General features: G+C 39.3%; 1 protein-coding gene across 1 annotated transcript; it reads left to right on the plus strand.

Moving 5' to 3' along the window:
* Positions 1–10: 10 nt before the first annotated feature.
* LOC120613164 (ferritin heavy chain-like) lies at positions 11–1,938 on the plus strand. The gene has a single exon (XM_039875763.1). The coding sequence runs from the start codon at positions 609–611 to the stop codon at positions 1,188–1,190; it is 582 nt and encodes a 193-aa protein (XP_039731697.1). The 5' UTR covers positions 11–608; the 3' UTR covers positions 1,191–1,938.
* Positions 1,939–12,089: the final 10,151 nt, after the last annotated feature.

The raw sequence follows: 12,089 nt of genomic DNA on the forward strand, positions 1-12,089 counted from the left end.
ATGGAAAAAGAAAAAAAAAGAAAAAAGAGAAAAGAAAGAAAAGAAAAGAAAAGATTAATAATAATGAAAAAACAATCCAGAACGATTTCGGGGGCGAAGTGTGTGGGAAACCCAGACACGATACAGGAAACGGGAGGGAAGTTTGTCAAAAATCGAAATTCACATTCTCACGATTTTAAGGGAAGAAAATGGATTTATAAAATATTAAACGTTTTCTATAGACAGAGACAATTAGAGGACAGATAAAGTTCTAGCGAAACAGAAATATTATCGAAAAACTGAAAACTCATTAGATGTCAGGCGCTCAGGGCAGACTCTCCCTGCCCCACCCAGGCTCCCATGGAACCCGGAACACGTCGATGACACGCGGCCCGCTCAGAGCCCCCTCCTCCCCCTGCCCCCGCGACGCTGGAGTAACGGTTTTCCTCTTCCGGCCCGTTTCAGAGCTAACGGCCAGCGCGGCCTAATACCTCAGCAGGTCTTCTCTGGCCGCCCTGGTCGCCCACCCCTGGGACGCCCAGAGGCCCCGCCTCCGCTGCCGCCCACCCGGCAGCTCCTGCTTCCCGGCTGCCTCGGCCTTCGTGCCCCCCGCGCCAGCGCCGCCAACCATGACGACCCCGCCGCCGCCGCCGCCACCGCCGTCGCCATCGCCGTCGCCGTGTGTGCGCCAGAACTACCACCCCGACTGTGAGGCCGCCATCAACAACCAGGTCAACCTGGAGCTCTACGCCTCCTACGTGTACGAGTCCATGGCCTTCCACTTCGACCGCGAGGACGTGGCCCTGAAGCACTTCGGCCAGTTCTTCCTGCAGCAGTCGAGCAAGGAGAGGGAGTCCGCGGAGAAGCTGCTGTGGCTGCAGAACCAGCGTGGAGGCCGCATCCGCCTGCGCAACATCAGGAAACCTGAGCCACAGGAATGGGAGAACGGCCTGGGGGCCATGGAGTGCGCCTTGAGCCTGGAGAAGCGCGTGAACCAGAGCCTGCTTGATCTGCACCGGCTGGCCACCGACAAGAACGACGCCCACCTGTGCGACTTCCTGACGCGTCACTACCTGCACGAGAAGGTGAAGTTCATCAAAGAGTTGGGGGACCATATCACCAACCTGCGCAAGATGGGGTCCCCGGAAGCTGGCCTGGCGGACTACCTCTTTGACAAGCTCACCCTGGGCGACAGCGGCAAGAAGAACTGAGCCTGGACTGCCTTTCCCACAGCCACGACTTCCGGTGGTGACCAAGCCGAGCATTCATCTTGCGGTATTGCCCTTGCGAAATGTTCACAAGTTGTTTTCTTCCAATAAAGTTACTGCTTCCTAAATAAATAAAGGTCTCTGCTTGATTGGTGTGTGCGGAACCCTCACCTTCGAAGGTTTAAGCTGGTATCCAGGAGTCTCTGCTCCGACTCGGGATCTCCATGGACGGAGGGAGAAGGTATTCCGTGGGACCCTGGAAAACACAAAATCAATCGTCCCCCTACAAACAATGTGGTAGATCGGGGTGCGGTGAGGTAGGTGGTCTGAGGCCCTGGGGAATGTGGGCGCTCGTGCATAGTTAAAGTGTAAGAACGCGGTATCGAATTCATGATACCGGTTGCCCCTAAGGAAGAAGTGAAGAATGGGATTGGACAGGATTAAAATAAAAGGTGTCTTCCGACTTTGCCTGAAATATTTTAGCTCACGTAATGATGCAAATGTTAGTTTGTCGCTGCTGGGTAGCGACATGAAGGCTTTGGAAGTCTGAATAGTAGAGGGCCTCTTTGATAAGCCCGTCCTGGGCAACAGCAATAATGGGCAATGAGCGTCAGGTGGACTTTCCCGTAGACATGGGAGTGACTTCCTAGGTCGCCATGCCGGACATGCTCATCGCCCTGACAAAACATCCAAATACGGGTTTTTGTTTTTGTTTTTCTTTTTGTTTTCCCTTCAATTGTACTCTCTCTCTCTCTCTGTTTTTTTCTTTCCCACCATGGTAACACGGTAGCACAAGCACACAAAATACCTCATTAGAAGGGTTGAAAAAAGATAAGGTCAAGTCTGAAGTTCAAATTTCTGATATTGAATATTAAGTAGAATAACTCCTCCACCACCACCACCACCAAGCCCAGCGTTAAGACAGTGACTCACGGCTTTGCACAATGTAGAGGGTGGGGGAGAGTTGAAGGTGGGAAACCAGTTAGGAGATAGTATAGCTGGTCCAGGTGAGAGGCGATGGTGGCCGGACTGAGGAAATCGAGAGCTGTAGACCAATTCCAGATGGATTGGACGAGTTGACAAGATTTCCTTATGGACCAGAGGTGAGGATTGGGAAACGGGGAAATCGATCTAGGATCTAGTGTTCGGTCTCCAACACCGGGTTGGTGGTAGTGCTATTTATCAATCTGGGGATGTTTGCAGAGGGTACGGCTGGGTAGATGGGTGGGTAAGGCACGTCCTGTAAAATCTGAGATGCCCGTTAGACGTCCAAGTGCAAACGTCATGCAGGTAGCCAGAAGAATGAATCTGGCGCTCAGGTGGGATCTCGGGTCTGGAAATCCATACTCGTAGGGGAGACATCAACTATAGAGGGCGTTGAGGTCATGGGACCGGATGAGCTCACCAGAATGAGAGCGTAGAGAGAGCATGGCCCAGCCAGCCCCGAGCCCAGGGCAGCTAATGTTAGAGGATGGGTCGAGGTGTTGGAACAGCAGGGAGCTGCTGGCCCCACCTGGGCCGTGGCCTCATTCCACAATGTGACCACCTGTGTCTGCTCAGAGTTTACCTCAAGACCAGCCTGTCCCTAACCTCAGCGTGCCCTCCGGTTTCTCCTTGCACGATGTGGAGAAGAGGTAGCTCATTACCTTGTCTTCGTGGCTATGGGTAGAAAGAAATTACTTCGCAGTAAAAAAATTTCCCAAGGAAATCTTTTCTTTGTTTTTTCTTTTCTATCCCCCTTAAAAAAAAATCTCTTTTCCTTCTTAGTCCCCTCTCTATTTAATCAGATGAAATCCGTACCCATGTGAACCTCATGTTGTTCTTGTCTGGGAAAAACACTGAAAAAATCTTTCTTGTTCTGTTCCATGTGTACTTTAGTCAAGGATAGATTGGTAGCTTCAGACTGTTTTAAGCTAGCAGTTGCTTTGACACATTTAATATAGTCTAAACTTGTTTACCTAAATTGTAATTTGTTTCCAAATTTCTCGTTGACTGCATTTTAACACTTTCGCACAAATGAAGATTATTTCCTTTTGAGTTCAGTTTCCAGAAAATTTGATCATCCCTTTACTCTTCCTTACTGTTGTGTCCAGAATAACCAGACCCAACTTGAGTGCTCTTAACCAGGAGACAGTTTATTAGCCGGCGGCTGTCCTTGCAAAGGAGCAGCCTCGAAATGCCAAGATACACGGTTTTTAAGCCCCAAATCCCATTCCTCATTCTGTCTTAAACACAAAGGTCCATCTTTCTCCTATTCACTACCTGTCAACCCACTGGTCAGGTGTGCAAGCGGGAAGTACAGAAGCAGAAAGTTTGTGTTAGAATGTTATGTTCCTATGGGTGATTGCCTATGTTCCCATGGACAATAGCCAGTGTTCCCATGGGCGATGGCCAAACAGTAATTTTCAGCTTATATACAATTGATTATTTTTCATGCCACGCAAGCAAGCAGGGTTACACAGACTAAAATTGGCAGTTAGCGTATGAGCTCATTGTTACAAGTTTCATGATTAACAGAATGTGGTTAGGGGTTCCAGAAACTAGGCCTAAGTTATAGACTTCCTTTGTCCAGTTTCAGGTTTTAATTATTCTTTAACCCTTTCACATTTCAGCGGGCTATTACACTTACCTCACTTAGTCTTTTCAACACATTTTTATTTGCCTGCTTCCATTAACTTTGTTTTGAGTTTGTGTGAAATCTCACGTATTTATATCTATACATTTCCATGCACATTTCTCCCCTAGATATGAGGAAACACAGGGCAATTTGTGACTGTTAAAACTGTCAGTTCACTGAGGGTCCTTCTTATTTCCCTTTTTTGGAGAAGCAGTTTGCTGTAATGGTAATTATCCTCAGAGTGTCCGAGTTCACATACCAGCTTAGCCATTCATCCTAGGTTAATCTATGTAATTTATTTAATTTCTCTGTGCCTCAGTTTTCTCATATTTAAAATAAGGATAATAAACGTCATTTCCATTGGGTTACTGTGAAGAATAAATGAGTTAATGAATATAAATCTTTTAGAACAGTGCCTGACAGAGTATAAGTAGTTCATGTGTTAGCCATATTATCTTCATCATCATCATCATCATCATCGTCATCACCACCATTTTTATCATCATCCTTCAGTTACTTTTAAGTTCCTTTGTGTGGTTTAGGTTTTGGGAGTAAAGAGTGCACGTGTATATGTTACCATTGGGAGCGTCTCTTGCATTTTAGCCAACCATATCTCTTTGCATATTGAGAATGAATAAAGAAAAACCTTTTGTAGCTTCTATGGTTGTCAGGTGCAGTCAAAACTCAAGGAAGGAAGATTTTTCTTTATGTTGCTTCAAGCTCAGGCCCAGAAGTGAGTTTTACTGTGACAAGTTTCTGTGCTAATCCTCCCATTTTGTCTCAACCACCTTTCCTTTAAAATAGTCCCCTAGAACATGTGTTGCTTATTCTTCTCAAATCCAGGTTTGCCTGATCTTTCTCTTCCTATCTAGAACTACTTGTTATTCCCTAGAGATAGACAAGAACAAAAGAGTAAAGACCTCACTCTGATTCCCACCATATATATGGATGTTCTGACATAAAGGGTTGTGAAATAAGGCAAAAAATAGGCAAAAGGGATCACATTAGGGCTACTGATAATATAAAAATTAAAATTTGTAAAATACCATGCACTTTAGCACAAAGGTTCCTAAGCTTTCCTGACATTAGAGGCACCTGCGAAACTTAAAAATAATTTTGATGTACAGGCCACATCCCAGACCAATTATGTCAGAGTCCCTTGGGACACACCCAAGCGATAAAACCAGTGAGAGCACCTTGTTACTTAAAGTGTGGTCTATGGATGAGAAGAATCAGCCTCATATGAGCACTTGTTGGAAATGCAAACTCTGAAGCCCTACTCCAGACCTATTGAATCGAAATCTACACTTAACAAGTTCCCTGGTGATGAATATGCACACTGATGTTCTTGAAGTATTGCTTTAACATTATGGTACTCCAATATGGCTGCACTATGGAATCACCTGGGGAACTGAAAAAAATACTGATGCCTTGATTTACACAATTTACTCAGTCATACCATCATGCAAGTACTGGACTAATTACACTAAAAGCTTACTCTAACTTCAACAATTATTAAATCAATAATTATTGATCACACACATAAAACACATTTTTATCCATTCTGCTGTTTTATCACAAACTAGCTTGTTTTATAGCATGGGTTGTCAAACTATAGCTCACAAACCAAATCCAGATTTTTGCATCTATATTCATAAGGGATATTTGTCTGTAATTTTCTCATGATGTCCTTGGCTGCTTCTGTGATCATGATAACACTGGCCTCATAGAAGGTGTTAGAAAATGTCCCCTCTTCTATTTTTCAGAAGATTTTGCAAAGAATGGATACTAATTCTTCTTTAAATATTTGTTAAGAGTTCTCCAGTGAAATCGTTGGGGTTCGGGCTTTTGTTATGGGAAGTTTTAAAATTACTAATTTAATCAGTTGTTATAGGTCTATTCACATATTCTAGTTCTTGAGTTGGTTTCTGTAGTTTGTGTCTTCCTAGGAATTTGTTCATTTCATTTGGGTGGCCTATCTAGTTTTGCTTCATATTATCCTCTTATAATCTTTTTGACTTTTCTAAACCAGGTAACAATATCCTTATTATACTCCCAATTTTGATTCTTCTGTCATTTTTTTCTTGGTCAATTTATCTAGAGGTTGTCAATTTTGTTGATATTTTTAAATTACTCCCTTTGATTTTTCTCTATTGTTTTTCTGTCCTATATTGCTTTTATTTCTGCTCTAATCTATAACATTTCCATACATCTGCTGACTTCAGGTTTAATTGACTCTAATCTTTCTATATTTTTTAAATTTTGGGGTGTTAGGTTTTTTAACATCATTTTCTTTTTTAATAACAACATTTACAGCTATATATATTTCTCTAAACACTGCATTGCTGCTGCATCCCATTATTTTTGGTATGCTTTGCCTTTTTCATTCATCTCAAAATAGCTTCTAATTTCCCTTGTGATTTCTTCTTTGACCCATTGGTTATTTAGAAGTGTGCTGTTCAATTTCTACACATTTGTGAATTTCCCAAAGTGTCCTCTGTTATTGATTTCTAATTTTGTTTGATTTTGATCAAAAAATGCTCTTTGCATGATATCCTAGAATATATTGTATCCTGGAGAATATTTCATTAAGTGCTTGGGAAGAAGAGTATTCAGCTTTGTTGGATGGAGTGCGCTAAATATTTTTGTTAGGTCTAGTTGGCTTATAGTTTTAGTAAAGTCTGCTATGTCTTTATTGCTTTTTTTCCTAGGCTACCCATTATTGAAAGTGGCAACTGCAGTTTCCAACTATTATTTCTGACTTATCTATTTCATCCTTCTATTCTGTCAGTTTTCATTTCATGTATTTTAAGATCTTTGGTTATGCACATGTACCCTTATAATGTTATCTCTTCCTCATGATTTGAACATTATATCATTAGAAAATGTCTCTGTTGGCCTCTTGGAAGAGTTATTGTCTTAAAGTATATGTTTTTTTCTGAAATTGGTATAGTCATTCCCACTCTCCTTTGGTCACTGTTTGCATAATATAACTTCTTTTTTTTTTTTTACTTTTAAACTATTCATATCTTTTGATATAATGTGTAACTCTTATAGACAGTGCATAGTTGGATCTTCTTTTTTATCCATTGTGACAATACCTGTCTTTTGATTGTTTAATCTATTTACTCTAAATATTATTGATATGGTTGATTTACATCTGTCATATTGTCATGTTTTCTATATATCTCATCTTTTTTGTTTCCTTGTTCTTCCTCTACACCCTTTATATGAAATAGATATTCTCTATTGTACCTTTTAATTCATTTGTTGGATTTCTTTCTTATATTTTAAAGTTATTTTTAGTGATTGTTCTAGGGATTATTATATGCATCCTATCCCAATCAACATTTCACCTTAATACTAATTCATTCCAGTAAAACTTAGGAACTTTGTCCCATTATAGTTCCATTTCTTACACCCTCTTTTGTGCTCTTATTGTCACATACATCTACATATGTTATAAACCCAACAATACAATATTTTTATTATTATAATTTTGCAATTCTATTTAAAAACAATTAAGAAATGAAAAAAAAATATGTATACAGTTTTATATTTAACTGCCTTTACATGTGGTCTTTATTTTTTTGTGTGTGTATATTCTAGTTACTTTCTAGTGTTATTTCCTTTCAAATAGAATAATTCTTTTAGATTTTCTTTTAAGGTAAGGTTGTCAGCAATGGCTTCTGCCAGTCTTCATTCATCTGGAAATGTCTTTATTTTGCCTTTATTTTTTAAATAATAGTTCTGCTTAATATAGCATTCTTGATTGACAAGTTTTTTTTTCCTTTCAGCAATTTGAATATCCCAGTTTTTTACCCTCTGTCATTTCTGATGAGAAGTCAACTTAGGATCTTATTGTGGTTCTCTTCCACGTGTTGAATAATTTTTTTTTTGCTATTTTCAATATTTTCTCATTGTCTTTTTCAGAAATTCAACTATAATGTATCTAGGGGTGGATTTCTGTGTTTTCCTTAAGTGGATTTGGTTGATCAGCGTGGTTGAGTAATGTTTATGATCAAATTTGGAAACTTTCATCCATTACTTCAAATACTTTCTATACCTCTTTCTCTTTCTCCTCACATTTTGGGGTTTCAATTATGCATATGTTTACATGCCTGATGGTGTTGTTCTACTGATCTCTGAGTCTCTGTTCATTTTTATTCTCTTTTCTTTTTCTATTTTTAAGATTACATACTCTCTAGTGATTTACCTTCAACTTCATGAATTCTTTTTTTGCCAGCTCAAATCTGTTGTTAAGGCTCTGGTGAATTTTTTCAATTTGATTATTGTACTTTTGTACTCCAGAATTTCAAAATTTTAAAGTCTTTTCTTTATTTTTAATTCTTTCCTTGGCAAATCAGTATATTCATACTTTCCTTTTAATCTTAAAATATAGTTTTCTTTTTTTGAATATATTTGTAAACCTGCTTTGACATCATTGTCTTCTAAGTCTGCTATATAAGTCTCTTCAGATAGTTTCTTACTGCTTTATTCCCTGTGTCAGTCAAAATTTCTTATCTCTTTGCACATCTTAAAATTGTTTTTAAAAAGTGAACATTTTAGATACTGTATTGTAGCATCTAAAGATTCTGTCTGGATTTCTTCTGTAAAGTCTGTCTCCCTTGTAGTGTGTGGATACTGATGTCTCCCTTCATTTCTTTATCTTAATTTTAATTTGTAAGCCTGGCTACCTAGAGGCCACACATGTGTCAGCAGAGCTTAGTGGTCAGCCTTTGATTGGTCAGGCTTTGTGTTTAAACATCATTTCTTAGTCAGCTTAGACTGTCATAACAAAACACTATTAACCGAGTGGCTTAAATAGAACCATCATTCTGGAGTTTTAATAGTTCTGGAAGCTGGGAAGTCCAAGATCAAGGTACTAGCAAGGTAGGTTTCACTCTGAGGCCTCCTCTTCTGTTGGCTTATAGATGGCAGCCTTCTTGCTGTGTCTTCACATGGTGGAGAGGAAAAGACAGTAAATCCTCTGGTGTCTCTTCTTATAAGGGTACGAATCCTGTAGGATCAGGGACCCACACTTATGATCTCATTTAACCTTAATTACTTCCATGAAGGTCTTATCTCCAAATACTGTCACATTGGGAGCTGGGGCTTCAACATATGATTTGGGGTGGGGCAGGGGGCACACAAACATTCAGTCCGTAATACAACCTGACCTGGTAAGGCTTTTGGCCTTTGAGAGTACACACAGCCTTACAGCCTTGAACATGGACACAGCCTTCCAGAACAGCTGAGATATGTGGGAGCTTATTAAAGTCTATGATGGCTGCCTTGTCGTTACATCTCTATTAAATTTATGACTGATATTCTTGTCTGTATTTCATACCAACCCACACTGCAACCCCAGGTTAGCTGTGATGTTGGTCTTCCCAACTGTTTGTCATGGAGATAGCTATTGTTTTCAATAACATCCCTCAGCATAGATTTTTCCACATTGTAAATTGAGTCAACCCTCTTCATCATCCAGGCCACTGATCCCCAAGGCCTGTTGTACTCTAATAGAACTGCTATACCACAGAGCTAGGGGTGGCAAGGCAGAATAGGAGCAGCTCAGGCTACAAATGCCACAACTTCTCACTGTTTTTCTTGAATAAACATTCCCAATTTATTGTATGTTTTTTGTCAATTTCCAGAGTACTGAAATAGTTTTTTTTTTTTTTTTGACAACTTTGTCCAGTTTATCAGTGCTTCTGGGGAAAAGAATTTGCTGACTCCCTCACTCAGTCATGCTGAAAGCCTATTTTCCACATGGCTACACTAATGAGGTATGGAAGGATGGAAACATTCACTGCGGGTCTACTGTTGTTACTATGTGCAAGTGTCATCTAGCTGATTACAATTCAGATACTTTAAAAAATATTAGGTGAGAAATCTATATTTTCCATTACATGAAATACACATTTCTATAATTAAGTAAAATTTTAATTCATTGCTATCCTAATCACTTTTAAAGAACACTTGCTTTCTGCTTTCATTTATTTCAAAATGTTCTTTGGAAAATATAGACTTTAAAAAAATCTTGAAATATCTGCAATATGCCTTTTGCGATCTTATAAGTACATAAGATTAAAACTTTTCTTAGCCCTTTACATTAACAGGGATTAAATGCTGGTGGCATTATATTTATGTCTCCAAAGTGGGAAGGATTTTTACAAATATGTAATTGAATTATAGTTTAAATTTACTTTTTTGAAAAATCTCCATTAGTGTATATATAGCTATTGGCTTTTTATTGTACAGGTATGTTGGGTGTGCATTTTGATTGTGTACAGTATCTCTATATGTGAGGCAGAATTTTCTCTTTCTGAAGGAGAGTAAATGGGGTTAGATATGTTAAAGTGTCAAATTATGTATTAAGTACATTTAGAACAAAATTATTAACTCTTCTTTGGAATGGATTATAGCCACACTTAAATTCTCAGTGTTGTTCTGTTATCTCTTCTTTTTGTACAAGTAAGGATTCTCTGGATTTATATTATTAGGTCAATTGAAGTTTTATTTGTATTTACTTTGAAGAACAAGACTGATAGTCCAGAGACGGATTTTGACTTGCTTGCTGCTGTCCAACAGCAGAGTGCCTGGAGGTATCCACTTATAGTAATGGGTATAAGTCCTGGTATCAGTTACTATATTTAAATACCCATGGTTGGCAGGAATGTGCTGAAGTGTGATATAACATAGTTAATTATGTCACTTTCCCTGCCCAGGGCAACTGCTACTGAAAGGACATACGTGATGAGGAAGATGGTAGATGTGGTGTCTTGGAGCTAAAGGTGACTTCATTGCTGACTCTAGGAGAGGTTTAGGATGTTGGCTCTGTTTCCTAAAGAGCATCTAGCAGGTTTCATCCTGTATATTAACTTTCCACATGGCTTTTTATTACAGTTTTAAGCTTATTATTGTATCTCTTAGTTTTATTCATGAGAGAAAAAGCCAATTCAGTATAAAAACGCTAACCAAGTGTTAATGAACTTTTTGAAGAAATAAGACAGGGCAACGTTAAGCATGAGTGCAAAGAAGTCTCCACATTTGAAGAAGCAAGAGAAGCTTTTGAAAATAATGGGAAAAAAACAGTAGGTATATTGGCAATTTATTTATTTATTTTTTACAGATCTGCCTGCTGGCTAGACGTATATCTGAAATCTGCATTCCCAAATGGTGTGCGGTGCTAGCAATTAAAAATTACCCTTGCGAAGAACTCTGAAAATGGCATCTAACTAAGAACATTCTGTGTAGGAGAGATAGATTTACGTCCCTGTATGTCGGTCTGTCTTGGCAAGTCCCATTTGCATAGGACTCTGCTGAGCTGAGATTTATCATCTTAGCAAGGGGAAGCATTTATTTCACAGGACGCTTTGTTCTGGAAAGTTATACATAACATCGTGTCCTTACTCTGCCTAATCAGAGAGAAACTGTGGAGGAAGCTAATAGATGCTGACACTGTTTTAAAACGTTTTACTTCTCATATAAAAGAAAAGAAATACCTAAACCCCGCTCCCTATTCTGTGAGAACAGTCTTCTTCACCTCTCTTTATCCTAGTCCGCATGCTATTCAAGGAGAGCAGGGGTGGGAAAGCACAGGCAGTGGTGTAAATTCTGTGGAACTGCTCTGCAGCTGTAAATTACATTACCAGGAATGGCCATTTTATAAAGATCCACTCCCGTGCACCATGAAAATAATACTAGATGCTAAACAAGGGATGTCAGATATGTCTGTGCTAGAGGAACATCAAATACATCTTGTGGGTCATTCTCATATTGCTTCATGTGATTTTGTGAGTGTGTGTGTAGTTGTGTCTTAACACAACTGGCTTTGTTTCCTTTTTAGACTTTTAATTTTAATTAAATATTCAGAATAAATTATGATTCAGTTTGCAATTAACAGTTAAATATTTATGAACATCTAATATACTAAATTAATAAGCTTTTTTTTTTAGTTGTGCAAACAATGTAAATATTTAAGAGTGTTCGTTGAGATGTTGGTGAGAGAATGTCAATTGTCCAATAAATGCAAAAAATGAATGAACAGGACCTTAAACAGTGTGCAGTTAGTTATGCAAAATCTCCCTGGACGTTAATGAGTTCACCCATTGATTGGCAGGTAGGCTACCTTTCTTGACACTCTGGCCAATGACCCTAAAAGAGTTAGCTTTCTGCTACACCAGCAAAATCCCTCAGGACACACACTGCAAGCTCACAGCTGGGAATCCACCCTGGGGAACAAGGTAAACAGACACTGAGGCAGCTGGGCTAGACTGGCT

The sequence above is a fragment of the Pteropus medius genome, unplaced genomic scaffold (genome assembly GCF_902729225.1).
Source record: "Pteropus medius unplaced genomic scaffold, Ma_sr-lr_union100, whole genome shotgun sequence".
Taxonomy (NCBI): domain Eukaryota; kingdom Metazoa; phylum Chordata; class Mammalia; order Chiroptera; family Pteropodidae; genus Pteropus; species Pteropus medius.